General features: G+C 58.8%; 1 protein-coding gene across 1 annotated transcript; it reads right to left on the bottom strand.

Moving 5' to 3' along the window:
* SEMA7A (semaphorin 7A (John Milton Hagen blood group)) lies at positions 1 to 24371 on the bottom strand. Its single transcript, XM_007197717.2, has 14 exons — positions 24155 to 24371; positions 9881 to 10032; positions 9322 to 9363; positions 8885 to 8977; positions 8586 to 8670; positions 8325 to 8435; positions 7532 to 7671; positions 6716 to 6900; positions 5695 to 5803; positions 5412 to 5610; positions 2648 to 2775; positions 2289 to 2443; positions 2028 to 2089; positions 1 to 1705 (listed from the first exon to the last, which is right to left on the bottom strand). Exons 1-14 carry the CDS (start codon positions 24321 to 24323, stop codon positions 1344 to 1346), a joined length of 1992 nt encoding a protein of 663 aa, XP_007197779.2. The 5' UTR covers positions 24324 to 24371; the 3' UTR covers positions 1 to 1343.

The raw sequence follows: 24371 nt of genomic DNA, 5'->3' as shown, positions 1-24371 counted from the left end.
TAAATAAATAGCTTGTTTATTAGTAATATGTTACATTATTAAAGTGCATTGAGAAGAGATGCAGGGGCCAAAGCTGGAAGGCCACTAGCCCCAGGCCCTGCCCCAGGCTGGCTGGACACAGCCAGAGAAGGGCCCAGCTCTCTGCTGAAATTCATGGACAGGACTGGGGGCAGAGCCGCCCACCTGGAGAGCTTGGCCCAGGCTGTCCCTACAGGAATTCACAGTTTAGCCTAAGTTATAACATGTCCTGAGCTGAAGGTGGGAGGCTAGGAGCATGGAAGCACAGCCCCTGGGGAAGGGGGCTGAGGGGAGGGGAGGGGAGGGTGGCCCCCACTCCCCCACCCCCCAACCCCCAATGCCAAGGGCAGAGTCCCGGAACCTCCCCCTGAGGACCTGGCTCCTCCTTCAAAATGAACACGGTGAACCTAGCGCTCTGTTTTCTCCTTCATTCTACCCTGTCTCCCTCATCCCACCCCCTCCCATAACCACCCCACATCAGGGGCTTGGACGACATCCCCTTCAGACTGGGCTCCCAGGGCAGAGCCAGCTCATGCCACTCTCGCCAAACCCACGCCCATCCCTGGACTCTTATCCCATTCCCGGGAGCTGCAGACTGGGAGCCCCCCGCCCGTGACCCATCCCTTCCCCTGCCCCTCCCTCCCCACCCCAACCCAGCACGCAGTTTTGGTATTTCATACGGATGCAGTCAGAAGTAGCAATACATGAAATAAGCCTAACATAAAAATAGAGCTTTTTCCGTCCTTCCGTCCGGAAAGCAAACATCCTTCAATAAACATGCAAGGCAGCTGCCTAGTGAGACCCAGGGCTGGTGAGGGGGCCACAGCGGGCAGCCCTGGGCCTGTGGGAACACTAGCCACCCCCAGCCATGGCAGGAGGGAGGATGAGGGGGCAATTTGGGTAATAGAGAGTCCAGAAGGACTCAGGCCTCAGCCCAAAGGTCCAGAGATGGGGTCCCAACTCCCCTTTTTAAACCCCAGTCTCTGGGCCACAGGCTCTTAGGCCAAGAGCATCACTGCATTTAGTCAGTTTGAGGAGGAGTTTTTGAAAAATAGTCTCCAAAAGATAAAGTCTTGGGTCAGCAAAGCCCCAGCTTCATAGTCGGAGCCTTCACTCTCTGGCCCACACCCCCCCGCTGCCCCACCGGGGCCCAGCAGCCGCCTGCGGCTGGCCATCTCCAGGCCTGGCGTCCCCCGTCGGGTTATGCAGTCCCCCTGGAAGAAGTGGTGGGCAAGGAGCTCCCGGGCCCAGCCAGTTCTGGGAGTGAGACTTTTCTAGTGCCTTGGGGCTGCAGAAGCCCGCAGCATGCCCAGCCCCAGGAGGCCCTAATGGACCAGCAGGCCGAGAGTAAGCGTGGGCAGGACACCCAGCCAGAGGGAGGTGGCCAGGGCGCGGGCGCGGCCCAGCAGGTGCGAGGTCACGGCGCCATCCTCGCGCAGTAGCTCCCAGTGCTGAGCCTCACGGAGGTAGGAACCCTCCTGGGCCTCGCAGTAGTAGTGGCCGTACTGGAGGTCCGTGAGGTTCTCGATGAACAGGATGCAGTTGGGGCTCTGGTGGCCGGGCTCACAGCTCTGCTCCACACTGTTCTCGTGGCGCCACGAGTAGGTGGCGTGGCGGGACTCCATGGGGCAGCTCAGGTAGTAGCGAGAGTTCTGGGCCAGGGAAACCTTCTGCAGTGGGGCTTGTTCTGGGGAGGGATGGGGAGACAGCCATGAGGAGGGGCTGAGGGCTCCCAGGGCAGGCTGTGTCCTCCCCCACGGATAGGTCTCCAAGGCCAAGGCTTCTAAATGAACGCGGGGAAACCAGCGCCCAGTCTCCTCTTGACTCTCCCCTGCTGCCCTCACCCCACTCCTCTCACAACCACCCCACACCGAGGGGGCTCCCTCCACAGGACTGTCCTGCCCCATCTGTCTGGAGCCCCCAGGACCAGACCAGGACTCCCTCAGACAGGGCAATCGGGGCACGGAGGTACCACCCTAATGGGACGGGGGGAGGGCGAGGTCAGGTACCTGGCTTTGGGTTGGGGCACCCCTTGTGTGGCTCGGCTGGATTGATGGACTGCAGCACTGGCCTGGAGTTGGAAGGAAGAGAGAGGCTAAGCAGACAGGAGGCCACGGACCTGGCCCCTTCCCTGTCCTCCTCCCCACCCAGCATCAGCAGTGGTGCCCACCCAGAGGAGGGTCTGGCCAGAAGGGCCGCCTCCTGTAGCCCATCAACCCCCACTGCTGTGTTCGCGCTCTCCTAGCGACAAGGGATCCCGGCCAACATACTCTGGGGAGCTGTAGATGGAGACGCAGCGGTCCTGGTTCCAGCCGCAGTAGGGGTCTCGGGCCATGAGGCAGCCATGGCAGCCCCCACTGTAGACCTCACACAGGTCCAGGGGCACCTGGCTCACCTCCCACTGGGAGTTCACATACAGTTTCCGCTGGAAAGAGAAAAGGACTGAGTCAGGTCAGGGCCCCCAGCCCAACTGAGTTCTCAGCCCCTAAGCTGTGGTCCAGCTGCCTGGCAGACCCTGGGGCCCAGAGACCCTGCAAAGGACATGCAAATCACACGCAGAGGAGCTCTGTCCTCACCTGGCCATCCCTGGGCAGCCCCATAGGGCAGGGGTTGGGGGGGGGAGGCTCACCCGGTCAGCGTCCAGTGACATGGCCTGGATAGTGGCCGGATGGCGAAAGGGTTGGATCTCCAAGATGCTGAAGACAAGGCTGTGTTCCCGTTTCCCCGACTCCACCACCTTGTGGATGGTGCCCTTGTCTGTAGGTGAAAGGCAGAGGGTCAGCAGGCGGGAGTCCCACCACAGAGCCAGGCAGCCTCCCTCTGGGCTGAGCTGACCAGGAAAGATGCCGGTGGGGAGGGCTGGAAAGTCATGGCTCAGGCAAGGGTCATAGGACTGGGGTGGGATGGGGAGAGGACAGCATGACTGGGGAGGGTCTTAAGAGCCCAAAGGCATCGCAGGAAGTCTCCAAGGCTGGGCCAGGGAGGCCATCCCAGGAGGCCCTGGGCTCCCCAAGGCCGCAGGGGAAGCTGGAGCATGGATAACAGAACCAGCAGTCCCACGTGCCCAAGCACTGCTAAGCCTCCAGCTACATGCATTAGCATTACTTCATTTAATCCTCCACACTGCTGGGAGGGGGGTATTATCATCCCCACTTCGAAGATAAGGAAATGCGGCTCAGAAAGGCTAAGCAACTTGCTCAAGGTCACACAGCTGGTGACTGGAACCCAGAGGGGTCAGAACTCTACCCCTCAACTTCTTCTATAAACCCCTCTGCTTCCTGGACTCTTTGGGATTTGTTGTCTTTAAAATAAACTTTTTATTCTGAAATAATTTCAGATTTACAGAAAAATTACAAAGATAGTACAAAGAGTTCCCGTATACCCTTCGCCCAGTTTCCCCTAATGTTTCCTCTTAGATAACTGTGATCTTTGTCACAGCTGAGCAGTTGTCACTGGTACATAATTATTAACTCGACTACAGACTTTACTGGGATTTCACGGGTTTTTCCACTAATGTCCTTCATCTGTTCCAGGATCCAATCCAGGACCCCACATTGCAAGTAGTCTTAGGGGATTTTTTAATTTTTATAAAATCTTAGATCTGAAAAGGACCTTAGGTTCAGCATAGGGGAACCCAAGGTCACACACTAGGCTGCCTGCCTCAGAGGCCAGTGCTCTCTCCATTCACACTTGTCTGGGACTAACGGGCATCCTGACCCCTGGGTCCTCCCAATCCCACCTCACGGGCTGTTCCAGTTTCTAGAATAGCCTACCTCCCTTTCGCTCCCTTCCCAATTTCCCAGGGTATCACTTGGCCCAAAAAAGCAGTCAGATGATCAGATGACTGCCTGCCTAGGACCCTTCCTCTATGTGTCTGTGACCCCCCTCTGCAGGCTCTGGGATGTGGTCCCTTGCTCCTCTGGCCTGACAAGCTCCCAGCCCAGTCACTACCTTCATAAACACACTGCCCTTCACCTCCTCCACACAGCGTGGTGACAGCCTCCCATCGCTTCTCCCAGCCGTGAGAGCCTCCCATTCTCTGCAGAGGGCTCAGAAAGTTCTTTTTCATATCTAGCCCCAATCCTTCCTGCTTCAGACTCCAGAATAGTATCTCTCTGATGGCCCTCAGGGAGAACAGAGACCGATGCCCTCATCACTCAAGTGCACTTGGCTCTCAGGTCTGCAGAAAGGGAGCCCACAGTTCCCCCAGCCCAGGCCCAGGCTGCCTTGTCCTGGTTCCTGCTCCCAGTCCCACATCATGTGACCCCCTCCTGCACCCCAGTGCTCTGTTGTCCCCGTGGCTGGCCACAACAGCTAGGCCAGCCGCTGCTGGAGCAGAGCAAGGACAGGGGCCAGTGGGTGGAGCCAGGATGAATGAAGGAGTGAAGAGGCGGATCTCAGGCCTCACAAACCAGGCCTGTTAATGGGAAATTACTCTCCCCAAGACTCCCAGAAGCCAAAAAACCTATAAGGTCACCATGACCCTGAGAACACCCCGAGGTGAAGCAACAGCAGGAAGTTACACGGGTCAGTGTGAACAATTAAGGGCAAAACCTGAGGCCTGGCCTATGTAAGCCCAGAGGTGCCCGCACCTGGGGGAGACAGTCTTCCTGATGGCACGACCACCCAGTCTTAAGGAAGGCCTTAAGCACTCCCGTCCCCCAACGCTGATCTCCACGCCCGCTCCCAGAGCTATCTCTGCCCACAGCCTGGGACCAGGAACTTGCTATAAAGCCAGCGCAGGGCTGGCTCCTCCACGGCCAGTGACTTTCTGGGAATGCAGGTGCCTCTTTCAGAACATTCCACTCAGCTGCCGGGGTCAGCTAGACCCTGCTCCCCAAGGGGAGCCCCTCTAGGGAAGAGGAGGTGCTCCGGCAGTCCTCTGCAAGACCTGCAAAGGCCCTGCCATGTGGAAGTCCTTCCTCACATCTCACTAAATTCTTTGCATCCCACATCAAAAGTTTCCTCTCATCTGCATAATCCCAAAGACAGGGAGAGGGTCCAGTTTCCTCGCTCTGCCTGGCAGAGGCCCACAGGACACCCTAGACCAGGTCCTTCCTCCTGACTTCCACATCTTTTCCTACCATCTTCAGGAGTCAGACAGCTGGACCAAAGCTATACCCAGCTTTGCTCAGACTTACAACATTTCTGCCTCTGAATCCTGGCACCTTCTAGCCTACGATGCCTTTCCCTCTCCCCTCTGCCCCACCTCCTCCGGGAAGCTCTCACTGCCTGACTCTTCCACAGCCACACATATTAACTCCTGACAGCTCTTAGTCACTCAGTTCTCCCAACCAGATGTTAACTACATTATTCTTTATACCCATTTTTACAAAGCAGACCAGGGGCGAGGCGGGGGGTGCTGGAGGGGTTGGTCCCGGGTAGCCCCTCACCTGTGGTTAGGTAAAGCACATGGAAGGTCTCCCCATTGCTGGCGTGCATGCGGTGGACAACCACTTTCTGGTAGTGGTACTTAGAGTGGAACAGTGGCGTCTTCAGAGGCCCCACGGGCTCCACCCTCTGCACCACCTCAGGGTGACTGTCGGCCACCTGGAAGGTCTCTGTGGGTATCGGCTGCCGGTCTGGGAGGCACTGGGCAAGGAGAACAGGTCCAGATCAGTGGGGTGGCTGGGCGATGGGGTCGGGGCCTGGGCCATGGTGGGTGTCACCGCTCACCTTGCCAGGCCGTGGGTTGGGAAGGTCTGAGTGGTAGCCCTTGAGTGAGGAAGTGCGGAAGACCTTGTCAATGTCACCGAGGGAGTACACGCAGACGGCGGAGTAGTTCCTGGGGGACACACAGGCCACATCAGTGGGATGCCCAGGACCCACCCACCTCCACTCACCCAGGCGAGCCCAGCACCAGATGGGGTACAACTGCAGCCTTCCGACCAAGCTCCCTGGCCTTTGAGCTCCATGAGGACAGGGACTATCCTGGGGGCCAAGGCCAGTGCCTGAGCATTACCAAATACCATTGAAGGAAGGAGGGAGGGAGGACGGGAAGAGGGAGGGAGGGAAGTGCAACCTAATTTCTTTATGTTGCAATGTAAAACCACAACCTGTATTCTGTCACAGAATCACTGAGTTCAGAGGCCAACCCCAGGGCAGGAGAAATCCCAACACGTGCATCCTTGGAACGCTGATGCCCAAGGAGGCCAGACCTCCATTCCCTTCCCAGACTGCTGGGTCCATGCACACACGAGCCCCAGAGCAGGGTCTTGGCTTCCCTACCCTGCTGCCCACCTCTCCCCACACACACCTGACACTTTTGCCTGCCTTGTTTTCAATCAATGAGAGTGATTAAGAGGTGTGAATTATCAGGCGCAGGCAGTGCCTGAGCGGGTGTGATAGCACCCGGCACCCGGCACCCAGCACCCCGGAGGCCGCAGCAGCCTTTTCCCAGGGCCCAGCACCCGCTCTGAGTACACAGCTGGCAGGCACACAGGCACAGGTGCAGCCATGAGCATGCATACGGCGCATGCGCACACACCCCTGTGTACAGACTCACAAACACACCAGCACACACATCTCCCTGATCACTGTGTGTCCGCCCACCCCAGGACCAGCAACAGTCTTGTCCCTTGAGCCGGGGTCCCTGCTCTTGCCACACCAGCCATCCCTTGGGCAGGGCCCAAACCCTCTGATCCCCACTGGACACTTAACTAATGCCAGCCCCAGCACCAGGACAAGGGCCACTCACCAGGGGTTGGAGAAAACGCCATAGACCCTAGTGTCCCTCCACTGGCCATTAGGGTCGGGGAGCAGGAAGACGTCCTGCAGCCTGTTGAAGTTCTTGTTGCTGGTGGCGTCACTGCACACCAGCATGGCTTTCAGGAAGGTGTTCCACTTGGAGACCGACAGTGAACTCTCGCCACCCTGGTCCCCCTGGAAGGGTGGAGGGGAGAGGAGGCCCCTCAGCACCTGCCTGGGCTGCCCCACACACCCGGGGCACCTGCTGCCGGGAATGCCAGCACCCAGGCTTCTGAGGAGGAAGGGAGGCCCTGAAAGGGGTCGGGACCTGCGAGGGGACAAGGCTGAGGTACCCCACCACTCAGGCCAGGTTCTTGGGCCAGGCTCCAGGAGGCAGGCCTGGCTGACCCAGGGCACAGGGCTCACAGTGGGGACCTGCAGGGTGCGGGTACCAGGCCCCCACAGAGCACACCGGCTCAGACGCACGTCTGCCCACTCTCACACGTTCACGCTCACACACACGACACAGACCTGCACAACCCAGCACCTCCACACAGGGGAAACACACACACGTCAATGCACTCTCATTCTCACGCACACGCTCACGCACACTCTCCACGAATACACACATTTGCACACTATCACACGTGCACGTGAGCCCAACCATCTTTACCCACTCACAGGTGCAGCGACCCTCCTGTGCACGCACACTTCCTCCCACAATCCCATACAGACTCGCTTGCACATTTGCACACAGGCAGTCACACACTCACTCGCCCCTGTTTAGGCACAGACACACACTCTTGCCCACTCAGCACTTGCTCACCCTGCACAGCTGGGCCACTCGGGACACGTTGAGAGGGGCCTCGGGATTCTTGTCAGGGTTGTCTTCTCGGAAGAAGTAGTAGATCTTGTCATCGTAGGCCTGGTCTTGGTGCACAATGGTGGCCTTGATGAACTGCGGGTCTACCGGGGACAGAAGTGAAAGGGTGTGAGGTGGGGAGCCTCTCAGAGGACCCACCCACACCCTGCCCACCCCCTGAGTCTGCACAAACAAACCCGACTCAAATCACACCTGGAATAAACTTCAGAAAAACAGGTCCAACACCCCAAGGGGCCTGAGACTCTGCACTCCCACCCCACACCTGTTTTGCCCTCTCTTACAAAGATGTCATTGGCCCAGGAGCAATGACTTCAGGCCTAGGGACTGGGGGGAGAGCCCTAGGGGCCCCTATGTCACTCTGCCTAATTGGCAGAGCCCTAACGAGGAGGGAGTGGGTGTTGCCCCCGCGTGAGCTCAGCAGAGGGATACGCTGTGGCACCCGGGGACTCCACACTGGGTCTGGGGTTTCCTCTGATTTGTTCCCCGGAGGGTGTTGGGCCCATCCTGCCTCCACATCTTTCTCTCTGCTGTTCCCCTGCTCCCTGCCAGGCCAACCTCCTCAGCTCTATCTTCACAGGGCTGTACCAAGCTCCCGCTTTCCTGACTGGCCTGTGGCCCTAGCGGCCCTAGGGGAGCCTCCCCATAAACATGAGGATCCCACCTGCCGCCCCGAGCATTCACACCGCCTCATCCAGCCCAGCCCAGCCCAGCCCAGCCCAGCTGGAGCCTGACTCACTTTGCATGACAGTATCACTGGTGTACAGCTCAATCTCACCCTTGATACGGCGGAACCGAGGGATCTTCCCATTGTATTCCTGCTTCCGGATGGTGGAGTACACCTCAGAGCCTGGGCACAGTGGGAGGGGCACGGGTAAGGGCACACAGGCCCTGGAAGTCCCTCCCCCGGGCCTGGGTCACCAGGCACAGAGCTGACCACCCTCCCCCAGCCCAGGGCAGCAGCCCTCTGGGAAGCCTCCTGCGCCAGCCACAGCCCTACCGTCAAACAGAACCAGGGAGTTCTCATCCGGGCTGAAGGGGGCATAGCCTCTCCTCTCACCAAGCAACTCTGCAGTGTCATTCACCTGGGGGAGACCAAGGGGGTGAGACTGCCATGTGACCCCACGGTCACTGCCTCCCATGGGTGCCAGCTGCCCAGCCAGGGTCCCCATCCTCCCAGGAACTCTGTACAAGGTGAGGCCAGCCCCAGAGTCCCCCCACCTCCTTCCCACCATGGGGAGCAGAAGCCCACCCAGACAAGGGTGAGCTGACCAGGCGCACAGGGAGGGGCCTTCTCACCAGGGTCCAGCAGCTGGGGCGCCGGGCATTGGTGCCGCAGACCAGCAGCCCCTCACCCTGCTTCTCCAGGAGCGTGATGTAGTTCTCACAGCCCTGCTCGGGAGAAGGGGAAGGAGAGAGGTTGGTTGGTGGGAGGCCCTGGCAGGCCTAGCACTGGGACCCTCGGTCTTGGGGAAGAAGGCATCAGAAGTCTGAGCACAGAAGGCAGCCTCTAAGGAGGACCCAGAGCGGGTGCAACTGACTCCAACCCCTCCAAGAACAGAGGAAGGGCCTCAGGGAAGGAGTGTCTCCCCCTCAGACTGGGAACCCTGGGGCAGGGCTACTTCTCTCCTCCCAGACTGGGGCTCCCAAGACAGGGCCAGGCCTCCTTCCTCAGACTCTCAGGAACCTCTCGAAGGGGCCCAGCCTCCCCTCTGCACTCCCTCTCCCCCACTCACCTGCTTGTCCCGGCAGGACCCCTTCGTGGAGCCAATGTTCACCTGGGGGGAACAGGGGGAGCATCAGTCCACTCTGCCAGGGGCCAGATGCCCCCGTAAGTGCTTTCCATGCATCCTCAGGATAGGTTCATTTGACAGATGAGTAACTAGGGCTCTGAGAGGAGGAGTGATTTACCCAACATCACACAGGCTGCTCAGCCTGATACCCGGAGCCAAAGCCCAGAGCTGATGAGCCAGCCCAGAGATCTCCGAAGACAGGGGCCATGGGGTTCTGGAGCCCAGCTTCCTGCTAGGCCTCCGCAGTCAGCGCTACCCGCCCAGCCAGGCGTGTTAGCTCCGCGCTTCTCTCCACACTGCCCCAACACCCACGCCAGTTGGGACCACCCTCAGGGAGCCTCCCCCAGGGACCATTTATGGGATATAATAGGGGGTTGACCAGTTCTGGAAGAAATGCCAGTTCCCCCGGATTCCCTGAGGCTCCTCTCCAAGGCCAGAGGGGAGATAAGAAAATGGGGAAGGGGGAAGAGAAAAGGGGGTCGGGAGAGGGGTCCAGGCTCACTGTGCGCATGGAGGTATTCCTGTCCTTGGAGAAGTCGAAGACATAGACCTTGCTGCGTCCACCCACCCACACAGAGGAGCTGCCCGGCTCGTGGAAAAGCACCGTGTGCGGCTCGGCCGGGCCAAAGTCCACATGGTCCTGCCCTGCATGGCCTAAGGAAGAGACAATTGGCAGAAACGTTGAGGTTGGACCCTGGGCTGGAAGATCCTGGCCCGCCCCCCCCCATGCATACCGGCATCCCCCGAGCAACTAGTGCTTGGATCTGGCTAGGGCGACGCCTGGACTCAGTGCCGTGAGCGGGAGAAGACAGGGGTCCTCTGGCGGGGTCCAGCAACCAGATGTCCTCACCCCAAAGCCATGACCCCTACCCTACAATATGTGTGACCTCAGAGTGGGGGCAGAATTTAGGGACCCCTGGGGAGAACAGACCCCCACCACCACACACACACACACACACACACACACACACACACACACACACTGCTGTTCCTAAGGGGCTGGGCTTGGGCAGGAGGGACCAGGGCCCCCAATTCTGCTCTGAGGCTCTCTGCTATCTAGGCCAGAGCATGCAGCCACCTCCAACCCCTGCAGGTAGCAAGGCCTCTAAGAACCCCACGTACAGTTCAGGTTCCCAGGAATCACTTTGCTCAGAACCCTATCCCCTCCTTCAGGAAGCCCTCTCTGACCCTTCCCAGCCCACTCCATCCCGTTAGTGAGCAGGTCAGTATAGATCAGAGCTGGAAAGGAATCTTAATGTCCACTCTCTCCCATTTTACAGATGGAAAAACAAAGGTCCAGAGAGGGGCAGCCCAAGCTCACATGGTCAGTAGCAGGCCAGGAACCAGAGCTCCTGCCCCCAAGCTGGACTCTGCATCCTGGCCTGCCCTGGCCTGGTTTCACAGAGATCCCAGCTCACCCCGGGGGGAAAGATCAACCCTCCCTCCCCAGCAACTCTGGGACAGGGGGCCCTTCACAGAGCACAGCCTGGGCCTTTAAGTAGAAGGGCTGACCGGGACAATTTTGCCCAAAAAAGAAACTGTCTGCAGCCACTGCCTCCGGGGAGAAGACGTCTCATCTCCGGTGACATTGCTGAGGTTGTCCTGATTGCAGGGCTAAATTACAGGAATGGGACAGCCTGTGGCTGTGCCCCCAGCAATCAGACATCTTCCTACCTCGGACCAGCCTGGGTCCTCAGCCTGACCACTGTTTACTCAGCTGCAGCAAACTCAGGGGCAGCCAACTTAGCAGTGACATCCCAGCAGGACACCCTCCAAGCCCAGAGAGAACAGAACTGCCATGTCCTTGAGTTTGCCCCCAATTCCCCTTGGTGCCACTTGAGCCATTCCTACTGATGCTGCATTCAGCAGGGACGAAGAGCACTACCTACCATGCGACCCCCACCTTCATTCCTTTTCCTTAAGATACATCCCCGCATGGCCAAGTCATCCCTGCAAGTGGGCTATTCTTACTCTCCACCTCAGCTGTGGCCCAGCTCACTGTACAGAGGCAGAAACTGAGGGCCTTCAGGGATACTCTAGCCCAAGGTCACACTAGGAGGCAGGAGAGACTGGCTCATCCAGACTGAGTAATGGTTCTCAGGTGCGTTCAGGGAGATGCCAGCACCGCAGGCCACAGAGAAGTGCTGAGCTCACTGCCCTCGGGTTCACCTGGGTCTCCTCCGGTGCTCCGCAAATAGCCTGACAGCTTAGGATGTCAGGCCTCCCAGGACCCCAAGGCTGCGCAAGGTGGGAGCTGAGAGCCCACTTCCTGCTGGGTGGTAGGGGTGTGGTGCTGGCCAAGGCTCGGGCAGGGCTGGCAGGTCTCAGGCCCCAGGCTCCCCCTCCCCACCAGCTGGGATAAAATTAGAGTGCTGGGGACAGACACAAGGCCTTCCTGACTCAGCTCCATGGCTCCAGCTCCCCTTTCACCCGCAGCCTGAGCAGCGGCCACTGTCCCCACAGCCTAGCCCGGAATCTAGACAGTCTGTAGCCCCAGCTCCCCACCTACTCCCCCAGACAGCCAGGCGGCTGGGAAAAGCTATATGTCTGTGTCTGAAGATGTTGGGCTGGGGCCTGAGATCTGAAGCCCTCCAAAGGCCACAGGGGAGAAGCCCCACGGCTCAGGTCATGCTGGCCACCTCCAAACAGTCACCTCGGCTCACATCAAGGCCACAACCCCAGGCCTCAGAAGAGGGGCCTGCACAGCCAATGCACAGCTCTAGTGGTGGAGAAAGGGGTACATGAAGGGGCCCTGAGGGAGCCCTTGTCTGGGGTCACCGGGCCGTCAAAGTGAGGAGGAGATGCAGTCCTGCCCTGGGAAGTCTAGTCTGATGGGAGAGACTCAGCCTGGCCCCGGAGAGCAAGGCCTGAGGGGGAGGCCCGGCCCTACCGTGGAATCCAGTTGGAGGGGTGAAACAGCCATACCAAAGCAAGCCTCTGTACCACTCAAGCAAAACTGTGTTGGTACAGATTCCAGAGCTGCTCACAAAGTATTGCTGAGAACACAAAGGGAGGGTGAGGGCTGCCTGCTGCCGGGTGCAGCGTGGGGGGCTGCCCGACCAGGACAGTCCTGCACAGATCTGCAAGTTTGAGCCCTGTTCCCCTCAAATCCTGGCTGTGGCTGCCAGGGTCAGGATTTGGAGGGAGGAAGGGACTGCTCACCTCATTTTGCAGAAGAACAAACAGGAGCCCAGGAGCATTGCCTCCCTCGACCCCGAAGAGCCTGCCCCTCCCGGCTCTGTGCCTGGTGATGTGCGTGGGGGAGATAGCACCAGCTCGGCCCCAGGACAAGGCCTTGGCCCGTTCTCTACCCCAGCCCCAGCCCGGCTCCCGTACTGCCTCAGGCCCTCAAAGGGCCTGATTGTGCAGGGGAAGTGTCAGAGCGGCAGCAGCTCAATGAATACATGAAAGGAAGCTTTGTTCAGGTCACAGGAGCCCGGGGCTGGGGGCTCAGGGGCAGGAGGGCTGCCTGGAAGTGAAGGCAAAACCAAGCCTCCGCGGCCAGGATCTGTGGCCCCTTGGCACCAAGAGGGGAGGTGGTGGCATTCAAGGCTCCACCCACGCAGAGGCTGAGTAAGGCTGGGGGCTGCTCCTAAAGAGGCCCAGCCAAGGGAGCAAGTGCCGCATCCCTAAATGCGTCTTTTTGCTTCCTTAGGAATCCAAAAGGATGGGGAAGGCGGACCAAAGCAAGATGGGTCAGAAACAGGCAGGAAGAGAATTCTGGGCAGTGGAAACAGCCTGAGCAATGGTGGGGAAGCTGGGGAAGCTGACCGTACAGTGGGTACAGAGACCTAATGAGAGAAGAATCAGGAAGGCAGGCTGAAGCCCCGAGTGTGATGGGGGAAGGGAGCTGCAGCGGCCCAAGGATACACCAACCCACTGCCTGTCAGTCTGCGGAGCTGCCCTCTCCTATCTATGAGCAGGGCCAGGATCCAGAAAGCCTCCTCTCCTCCAGCATCACCCCCCAGGTCCCCCTGCCTGACCAGCCCCCTCTGCTTCCCATCCTGGATGTCTAAAAGGAGCACCGTCTGGCACCGTGTCTCCCCCCTCACTCCCCGGCCTGACGCATTAGTGGCTGACTAAGTGGGAGCTAAAAGCTCCCAGAATAACCAGGGGTTCAGGCAGGGGAGGGGGCTAGGGACACATGGGGTGGGCATGGCCCCAGGGGCGGGCCAGGCACAAGCTTCCACCCCACCCCCATGTGATTCTGAGCCAATCCTGGCTCCTTCTGGACCAAGAAAGGGCACAATCAGGCTGCCCCGTACCCAGCTAGACTCCATGGCCCCCGAAGCCCCCACCTTCCTCACAGTGGCAGGACCAACAAGGCCCAGCCCCAGGCCCGCCAGAAATGAGGGTCAAGAAGATGGCTGGGTGTGAGGGGCTGTCCTCCCCTATCACAGGCCCCCAGCCAGGCCATCCATGGGGCTCTGATCCTGTTGGAACGAATCAGACCTTCCTCTCGTGCCCCCCACAGTCTCAGCACAATCCCAGCAACCGACTGGCTGGGACAAGTGTGAACTTCTGTGGAGTGGGTTTTCCTAAAGCAGGCCTGCCTGGTGGGGCATCATTCCTCCTCATCCACTCTGGGCGCTGTCCCCATCTGGTCCCCACCAACCCCATATCCTCATTACTTGTGAAAGAGGGCTGCTCAGGGGGAGGGTGGAGTGGTGGCTAGGATGGTGGGCAGTGTCGTCATCTGTGAAGGGAGCAACAAGGGACGGGCCCCATAGTCTGCTCTGGGCAGGGACAGCCTTCCAAGCTGACCCAGTGACCTGACGGGCCTTGAACGCTAACCTCAAGGAGCCCTTTTTTTTTTTTTTAACATCTTTATTGGAGTATAATTGCTTTACAATGGTGTGTTAGTTTCTGCTTTATAACAAGGTGAATCAGTTATACATATACCTATGTTCCCATATCTCTTCCCTCTTGCGTCTCCCTCCCTCCCACCCTCCCTATCCCACCCCTCTAGGTGGGCACAAAGCACCGAGCTGATCTCCCTGTGCTATGTGGCTGCTTCCCACTAGCTATCTATTTTACGTTTGGTAGTGTATATATGTCCATGCCACTCTCTCACCCTGTCACATCTCACCCCTCCCCCTCCCCATATCCTCAAGTCCATTCTCTAGTAGGTCTGTGTCTTTATTCCTGTCTTGCCACTAGGTTCTTCATGACCTTTTTTTTTTACCTTAGATTCCATATATATGTGTTAGCATACTGTATTTGTTTTTCTCTTGTGAGGCGGCTCTGGGAAGGGCAGGAATGCGGCGCCCAGCAGGGAGTGCCTGAGTCAGGCAGCCAGGGAGGCCCGGGCATGGGGCAGGAGCCAGGCCAGCCTCAGACTGGAGGCCCAACCACATCAGGCAGGAGTCTCCTCCCACAGTCGTGCCCCACCTGAATCACCAGTCCCCCCTCACACCCTCGCCAGAGGAAGAAGAGGGAAGGCCAGTGCGGGGCCCCAGGAATTAGCCTGCAGCCTCGCCACCCTTTGGAACCCCACAGGTCAAGGTGGAAGGGAAGGGAATAGTCACTAAGCTGAGGGAGGCACGGAGGCCAGAGAGACCGTGCCACTGGCCCAAGGCACAGAACAAGGGAGACAGGGGAGTTCCCTGGTAGCCTGGTGGTTAGGATTCCAGGCTTTCACTGCCGTGGCCCGGGTTCAATCCCTGGTCGGGGAACTGAGATCCTGTAAGCCACACGGTGCAGCCAAAAAAAAAAGAACAAGGGGGACAGAAGCTGAGCGAGGCAGCAGCTCAGGGTTTCTGGTGCCCATCACCTGGCTCCAGACCAGGACCACAGCCGGGACTTCCTTGAGAGCCTCCTGATCTTCAAAAAGCTGTACATCACCTTCTCTCTACTTCCCTGTGTCATCTCCTGCTCTCCACCCTATGCTTTCTTGCAGGCCAGGGGATAAGTCACTGACCTGATAACTGAAGGGAATCAACCACCCACCAATCTTCCAGGTAGGACTCTGATCTCCAGGAGCCTTTAGCAATCAAAGCCTTAAACTCAAAGGAATGACTAACTGTGGAACTCTGCGTGTGTCAGATCGGTGGACGGAAACATTTCACTGGAGGGGGAGGGGGGGCAAAGGAACAAATGTTTCATCGATGTTGCCTCTCGCAGTACGGCCAGACATGAGGGCACGAGCAGCCGCTCCTCATATCCAGAAGCCCAGTTTCCAGGGTGGCACGGGCCTGTGCTAAGGAAGGGCTGTGCTTGCTGCTGGGGTGCTGGCGACACTCAGCAGGGCAAGGCTCCAGACACAGCTGCCTGACGGGCAGAGCCGGTGTGCTGGGGCAGGTGGTGGGTCCTTGAGGCGGTACTTAGCTCATGGGGGTGTGGGAGGTGTGCCTCTCTTTATCAGCCATGGGAACAGTGAGCTGTGCGCTGGGCTGAGGGGGAGCATCTTCCCGCCCACCAAGGTCAGCCGTGGGTGGGAGGCGAGCATATCTCAGGTGTGGGCTCAGCCCTGGTTCTAAAAAGCTTTGTGCTCCCTCTCTCAGCCAAGTGGCTGGTTGGCTGTGACTGTGACCAAGAGCTGGGCTTTCCTGAGTTTAGCTTCCTCCTCTGTGGACTGGAGGGGCTAAGGTCTAGGTTTTATGACCCACCATGACTCTTGGAACAAAACAATCAGGGTTAAGTTCGGGGGCGTTTGGGGAAAGCGTGGGGTTGTGAGTACTGGATAAGTCAGAGACGGCTTCTTAAAGATGGAGGCAACAGAAGAAACCATATCCTCATCGGCTTCCACCAACTAGCTCACCAAATCCCCCAACCACCCCGTAAAGAAGGCAGGACAGCATCTGCATGCCCATTTTATAGACAGGAAAACTAAGGGCCTTCCATGCCAGCAAGGGCTGTGTGCTCTCTGCACTGCGCCACTGTGCTCAAAGGACCAGAAGGCTTGGCTGGTGGGGAGACCAGCTGGGGAAAAGGCTTGTGGGTAAGAAGCAGTGTGGAGAGAAAGCTGAGTGTGTCCTGGGGGCGGGGCCGAGCTGAAACAGATTCAGGGGCTCAGGGAGGGAAGGCTGGCACAGAGGCCCAGCCAGAGAGGGGAGGAGGCTCCAAGCCCAGGGAAGGCAGGAAGCCACGTCTGGATTCTGCCCATTCTTCAGCTCAGCAGGTTCCAAAAGCCCTAGAGTGAGGCAGAAGTCAGCTGGTGGATCCTTCAAAGGAAAGGATGGGCAGAGGTGCAGGGCTTGCCCTTGGGCCCAGAGCCAGGGCAGGGGTCAGGGAGAGGGCAGAGGAGGGCTAAACCACCCCAAGTAGAAGGACGCAGGCAGGACAGGAAGACTGTTGAGAAACAGAAGGTTCCTTAGCTCAGCCTTAGCCTGGGCCAGTGGGGAAGGAGGGAGGGGTCAGAGAGCAAGGGCAGTCAGCCAACATAGGCAGTTAGGGAGAGCTAGCAGGGGCCGGGCTGCCAGGGCTGCATTTCAGCAGAAATCAGAGATGCCAAAGGAGGAGGATGATACTGACAACGATGATATCCCCACCCCCACCCCGACCTAACCGTTCCATAGCATTTACTATGTGCCGGGCACTTCTCTGAGTGTCAGGTGTATTAACTCATTCAATCGTCACTGAACTCTTATAAGGTGGCTTCTCTTATTATGCCCATTTTACAGATGAGGGCAGCCAGACACAGAGAAGTTGAGTAACTTGCCCAAGATCACACAGCTAAGTGGTGGTGTGGAGGTTGACACTCAGGCAGACTGACTCTGGAATCTGTGTTTATAACACTGTGCTCCATAGATGAGCCCTTGGAAGCTTCTAGGCCAGCCTCTCCCATACAAATGAGGAGACTGAGGCCCAGAGAGGGTGGAGCCTGGTCAGAGGCTGCTTGGCCAATGAATGCCTGACCTTCATCCACGATGCCCTAAAGACAGTGTGTGTAAGTAAGCGTGGGTGTGCAGGCCTGAGGCGGGGAGGGGACTAGGGATCTGGGGGTGTAGTGCGGCACTGAGTGCTGACCAGCATACAAGTATCCCATGGTGTCTGCCCAGAATAGAAGTGCTGTGCAATCTGGGGCAGGCTATAGAGAAGGGAGGATATGCTGAGACCCTTCTTTACTATCCAACCAGCCAGGTTCCCACCCAACCTGCACTGGCAAAAAACACTCGCTTCTACCCCCCTGGCTCCTCAGCTCAAGAACCCACCATGGGTCCCAACTGCCTGTCCCAGCAGGGCCCGACTCCTCTACCTGGCGGTCAAGGCCCACCCGTCTCTGCTCATCTCTGCCATGGCTGAGTCCCACTTCTACCCTTTTGCTTGTGCTTTCCCTTCCCCTGACTGCCCTTTCCCCTTCTCTCTAGGCACGTGGCCTTACCTGTCCTTGAAGATCTAGCCTCAATCCCCCTGGCTTCACTGAGTGGTCCAGACTGCTCCAGCCGTCACAGCTCCGTCCTCCCTCTGACCTTGTGCTATACACCATCTGGCACACACTATCTTCTCTCAGATCACACAGTTTTGGTGGAATTTCACCTGGATTGTGGGATCCTGAAGGAGAAGGCCAGCCCTCTTCCTACTCCATGGTCCCTGGGCCAAGCCAAGGCCAGGACTGGGCAAGTGGGGGCAGCTCAGAGCGTAAGGAGGAGCAGGCCTGGGGTAGGCCAAACCCCCGTGTCAGACGCGGAGACACCTTAGAACAGGTTCCTGGGCCACTGTTAGGGTGCCGAGCTTACCACAGTGACCTTCCTCCCTCACCAGCCTGGCCCAGAGCCCTGGGCCCAGAAGACAAAGAACACGAGCAGCAACCTGTGCCACGTTCTGCCCCACCCCACGTCCCTGCCTCTCCCTCTAGCCTGGCTCTGCCCCCTCCCCAGGAAGTCCTCCCCGGTGGCACCGCCCCACACTGACCCTTCTGCTCTCACTTCCTGTCACAATCCTTGGCTGCGCGAAGCTCCTGACCTCCCCACGTGCCCTCTCTCGTCACAGGCGGCAGGCCCACCTCTCTAGGCACCAGCATGCGCCCCAAGGGCAAACCCAGGGCTTCTCCTCTTCCCTCCCCCAGAGGAGCTGAACACAGACCTAGGCACGGGGCAGAGACTGGCTGCCCTCCATCGTGAGGGCTGCCCCCAGGGGTGTGTTGGCTCAGAGCCCCAGCCCCTGATTGGAAGAAGGGGGTGCAGGAGGCACGACAGCATCAGCCTAATCCCAGGCAGCTGTGACGGTTAAACCCAGATTAGCCCAGGCCATGACACAGATCAACCTGCCCCCGAGACCTGAGGCCCAGCTGCCCTGAGGAAAAGACCAGAAGAGGGCATGGAGCTGGCCCAAATCTAAGGTCCTGAAGGGAGGACGGTCATGGCTGCTGGGGCTCCCGGGAGCAGACAGCACCGGGGCAGGGAGAGGCAGGGCTCAGCTGAACTGGCTGAGGAGGAAATGGGCTCGGGGAGCCATAAGCCTGGGGACAGAGCATGAAGACAGACAGACAAGTGGAGGGAGGCCAGAAGCTAAGGCCAGGGCAGGCTCGGGCAGAAGACATAGCCTGGTCCCAGTTCTGCCTGTCTCACTGGGTGATGTTGGGCCAGTCCCTGTCATCTCAGAGCTCAGTTTCCCCATCTGTGGAATGTTGGCCCAGCTGATCTCTGACATTTGTTTTCTGACATCAGGCTGGGTGAGTTAGAGTCATCCAACAAGGTTCCTTGGAGGAAGTGAGATAGAACTGGCAGAAAGGAGGAGGAGGGTGAGTTGGGTACATGGAGGGATGACCGGCAGGGCAACGACCTGCAGGGCAATGGCCTTGAGGCAGGAAAGCATGGGGAGCTGGGGAATGGTGAGGGAAGAACTGTAGGAGATCAGGTGGGCTGTGTGCTCCAGCTGGAATGCTCAGCACAGTGACCCAGAGGGATGCAAGGGCCTCAAGGAGGCCAGGGCACAGTCCTGAAGACACAGCAGGGCCCAGGCCAAGGTGGGGGTGGGGGTGGAATAAGAGGCTTGGAGGCTGATTAGACCATAGGGGGCAAGAAAGAGATGGATCAAACGGCAGTCCACTGCTTGGGCTGGCTAGGGAAGGGAGAAGTCCATGTTCTCTGATGGGGGTGCCAAACAAGGGGCCACAGTCCCTGCTCTAGGAGGACCCCTTCCTCCCCCCTACCTCCCCCCCACCCCGCCCCCGCAAGAGAAGAAGGGCAGCCAGGCCTTGCCAAAAAAGGAAACCAAGAAAAGGGGAAGCTTTCTGGCCCCAGAGCTGTCAACCAGAGCAGGGGAAGCGTGGTCAGTCTCTTGTGACATAGCTAGACAGCTCTGCAGTGGCTGAAATGGGACTGGGGGTGGAGGGTAGGACATCAGGTGAGGGCTGAGCTGTCAACTCCAAAGCCACCCACTCCTACCACTGCCCCCTGTAGGCTGCTGCGCCCCACCCCCTAGGCTGAGCCTCAGCTTCCCACCTGCACATTAGGGGCCCTGGCCTGGCCCTCCTCCAAGAAGAGTGTCCAGCTCTCCCTGCTTCTCCCAAGTGCCCAGCCTGGGTAGTGATCCACCCCTGCTGAGGTGAAGGTTCCTGGAAGGGGAAGCTAGGCAGAGGAAGGCCATCTGCCCCTCCCACACCGGCAGGGCCTGGCTGATGCTGGGGGAGCTCCTCACCCCATGGAGAGTCTCTGCTGAGGACTGGGCCTCCTCACCTGGAGAACTCCTGTGGTCAGGATTCAGGCGGAAAGCCCTGGGGTCCCTGGACCCAGCCCCAGATTTCCATCAGGGAGCTGTGACACTGGGGAGGTCTTCCCTGCCTGCCATGGTCCTTCCTTCCTACTGCTGCGCTGGCTGTGGAAGGTCAGGTGGCATAGCTCAGATATCCCTTCCTGTATGAAACCCTCCTGGAGCCCCCAGGCCCAGGCTGACTCAATGTCTCCCTCTTGGGGACCCCCACACACCTCCTTTCCTCTCCTTGGTCCTAGTTGCAAGTTCTGGGGTCTGAAATCCTGTCACACCAGGGTACTTCCTCCTGTCCCTCTCCTCCCCAAGCTGGCTCCTATTCCTCTTGCCATCCTGACTTATCACCTCTTCCAGGAAGCCTTCTCTGACTGTGCAGACTGGGTTAGGTACCTCCTAGACCCCCACAGCTGCCTCTGTTACAGGCCCTGACACATTTCACTGTAACTGCAGGTTGACCTGCCTGTCTGTCTCCCCATCTACACGGAGAAGCCTATGGACACATCTAGTTTCTCATCCCCGGTTCCCCAAGCCCAGGACCAGCACAAGGTTGGCCCCAGCAAATGATAAATGTCAAAAATGCTGAATTACTATGCCCACCCTTGAGGTCACAATCCAAATGAGCCATTTCCTCCAACTGATCAATCAGCCTTCGCTTATAAGAGAAAAAGAAAGGAAAGAACATGAAACTAAAAGATTTCCCCGACTTCCCAGCTTTCAATTACTCCTCACTGCTAGGGTTTGAACAGACCACTGCAGCCTCCACCTACTCCAGAGAGGCAAGGGATTAGTGCTCTGATAAGTATAAGCTCCTCCCTGTACCTGCTTTGGAAATTTGAGGAAACTGAGGCTTAGGAAAAGGCAAGCACTTGCCCAGAGTCACACAGAAAATCAGCAGAGCTGGGTCCAGAACCAGGCTTCCAACTTCCCATCTCTTTCCTCCACACCGTGGTCATCTTGGGCCTGTGCCAGCATCTACCTCACCCCAGCCTGATCGTAGAATCTTCACTATTCAGGACAGAGGGGCCACAGAGCTTGGCAGGAAACTCCTGGTGACATCACCAAGCATCTCTCCCATCTCTCCCAGCTTAGAAACCCCCCCTCCTCCTGGGAACTGCTCGCCCACCCCGCCACCCTGTGCTGCAGGGGGAGTTCACCTTGAAGGTGATGAATACATCTAAGCTCCCAAGGGGACAAGGATTTCCACTGGAAATGGTGATGCTTGGAGAGCCCCAGCTGTGACCTCATCCCCTAGAGGAGGTGACAACAACCCCCTGCCCTGGGGAGCGGCCCCATAATGGCTCTCCCAGCAGCCATCAAGTCAACAATAACATCCTGTTGCTTAACTGGACAAGGGTGAGGCCAGAACCAGCTGGATAAGTGGAGACTGGGCTCTGTTTCTTGCTGTGGACAAGCTGGCTCACCTCTGACCTTGGAGGTCAGGGCCTTCCCGGGCTTCTCCATCTCCTCCAACCAGGGATGGAATGGGAGAGGGGTATACAGCTTACACAAGCATGCCAACCTCCTGCCCTTACCTGCAAACCACTCCCCTCCAGTCCCTGCTGCAGGGAGGTCAGGCCCACAAAGTCACATCCTTGACTGACCCATGTGTCAGTGACAGCCCTGGGGGGACAACCTGCAGAGCCCTGGCAGGCTCTGAGGGTCAGAAACAGGTACAGAGCTCAAGGGTACCTGGCAGGTCAGTACTAGCACATCCCTCTCTCTGTCCAGAGCTGCTCTGGGCCAGGCCTTCATCAGGCTAGAGAGGCATCAACCTCCCTGAGAAGGGCAGGCTGGGACCCTCCCAGAACTCTCTTATCTAATCTTTCCCTAGATCTTATAGGTCCAAGCAGCAGAAAATAAATGATGGAGAAGATCCCTCCATACCCATTCCAGTCCCCACACCTGTCCTGTCTTATAACTAAAAGCCCTGTCTAGGCCTCATGGAGAAGCAGCCCCAGAACCACCATTATCCTTGATCTAGTCGTTCCTGGAGGCCACCATCCCCATTCCCTCAACCCACTGGTATACAGGGACCTAGGCCTACAGCAAGGGTCCTCTTCTCACCCTACTCCTTCGTTTGCCCCGCCCAAGCCCATTCCTGTCCGACTGCCATGTGTCACTCCACAGGAACTAGGAGGCAGCTGTCAGCTAGGCATACCATTACCAGCTGGTGGTCCTGGGGGACAGGTGGATGGCAGGGTCTGTCTGGCCAGTAGGGTGCCTGGCACTGGTGAAGAAGACCACAGACTGCCCTTGGACACGATAGGTGAGGGGCTGGCAGACCCCAGTGGGGGTCAATAGTGCATTACCAAACAGAAGGCATGGCCAGTGTGACTACAATAGTGAACTGTGTGCAGGGGAGAGAGCACTTTGGAAAGTGGGTAAGAGGACAGAAAGCAGTTTTAAATAGCCTCAGGGTGGGGACTAAGTGCCCAAGATGGGGAGGCAGCATTAGGTGCTAAGAGGTGGGTGTGCATTAAGTATGTGTGTGGAAGGGTATCTTGGGAAGACAGGGGATGTGGACAAGCAGAGCCCAATGCAAAGGTTTGGCGCAGAGGGAGATTCCAGAACACTCAGATGTGGCCATTCATCCGCTTCAGAGTGCACAAATGCCGTGCTGCCCGAGACGGCTAAGGGAACTGAGGCAAGGCAAAGATGCTGGGAAGGCAGAGGAAGCTCAGACTGGAGCTGATATGACTGAGGGGTGTGTAGGTGTCCACCATGAGTAGATAGATGGCCAGAGGTCCAGATGCCCTGCTCCACTTCCACCAGGAATACCTATGGCTGGGTAGCAGAGCTGGCCCCCAGAGTACCCTCTTCATGGCCAAAAAATTGCCTAAATCTTTCTCCACTTCCTAACCCAGAACAAGCACTGGTCCTGTGCCAGATCAGAGCACCCTGACTGCACTGTGAGCTCACACAATGCAGAGTGACCTTGGGCAAGTCACATTCCCTCCACTGCAGCCGCAGTTCGGGCCACTCGCTTTTTGAGCGGTTTTTTTTTTTTTTTTCCTCTCTCTGCTAAGAATACCTGCCCCAGATAATGCTCAGGCTCTGGCAATCCCTGCAAACCGCCTCAGGCATCAAAGGGCTCCCGGAGGGGCCAGACCCCCCCACCCCCCACTGCAAGACCACCACCACCACAGGGGGGCCCAGCGCCGCCAAATTTGGGGACAGAGCCCAGTCAGCCTGGAGGTGGGGAAGCATATGTATGCATTGCAGGGGAGGGGAGCTCAGCCCCTCGCGGCAGAAAAACCTCAAAACCCACCCAGCATGCTTTCTGACCCATCGTACAGTGTGGTCTAAACTGAGGCGCCCCTGGGGGAGACTCCGGTCCCCCAAGTTCACATAACCACCAGGGCCTAAAAGCTGCAGCCCTTCCCCAGATCCTCTGCCTGGGGGTCCCAATGGCCGCGCCCCACCCAACGGGCACTGCCCCCCACGCTGGCGCCGATTCCTGGTGACAACTGCCACGTGCGGACAAGGAGGGAGCGGCCTGTCCCGGCACTGCAGAGGCATCGCCCCGGTGCCTGAAGCCTCCGCACCGCACCACGTCCCGGCTCACCACTAGGTGCCCACCCCCTTTACCCGGTCTGCGCTCGGGGCCGGGGCGGGGGCGGGGGGCAGGCAGCGGGGTCTTTGTTCCCGCAGCCGGAGCGCGGCGGCGGCGGCGGCAAAGGGTCCGCGCCCCCCTTGCCGGCCCAGCCTGCGCCCCGCGCGACAGCGGAGCCCGCAGCTCAGGAAGAGAGGAGCTGGGTGGGGGTCCCGGCGGGAGAAAGGATCCCACACAGAGGCCCCGCCGCTGGAGGACCAGGAGCGCCTCGGGGCGGAGAGAGGGGCCCTCTCCCTCCCCCCTGCGCCCGGGCGCTGCGGCTCCCGGCTGCGGGCAGACTTGGAGTGACTTAGCCGGGTCTCCAGCCCCCGCGGCTCTCTCGCCGCAGCGTTACAGCCCGCTCCAGTGCAGCAGCGCGCACATTCACACACTCACCCAGACCCACACGCTACCCGCGGGGACAGCCCAGGACCCGCAGAGCCGCGCTCACGCACTCCCTCCGGTGCCGCACACTCCGCACCCGCGCCGCGCGGCATCGGATCCTGCGCCCCGCCGCTCGCGCGGCGCCACTACCTTTCCAGACAGCGGAGATGCGGGGTCCGTTCTTCGGGTGGCCTTGGGAGGCGGCGGCCGTCCAGAGCAGCAGCAGCAGCCGCAGCGGGAGCTCGGACCGAGCCAGCGGACTGGGAACGCGGGCGCGCGGGGCGCCGAGGGAGGCGCATCCTGGCGGAGGCGGTGTCATCCCGAGGCCCGGGAGCGACAGCGGAGAGCAGCAGAGACTGAGCCAGCG

This window comes from Balaenoptera acutorostrata, chromosome 3 (assembly GCF_949987535.1).
Source record: "Balaenoptera acutorostrata chromosome 3, mBalAcu1.1, whole genome shotgun sequence".
NCBI lineage: Eukaryota > Metazoa > Chordata > Mammalia > Artiodactyla > Balaenopteridae > Balaenoptera > Balaenoptera acutorostrata.
The sequence above is the reverse complement of the archived record's forward strand: the minus strand, read 5'-3'. Positions and strand labels throughout refer to the sequence as shown.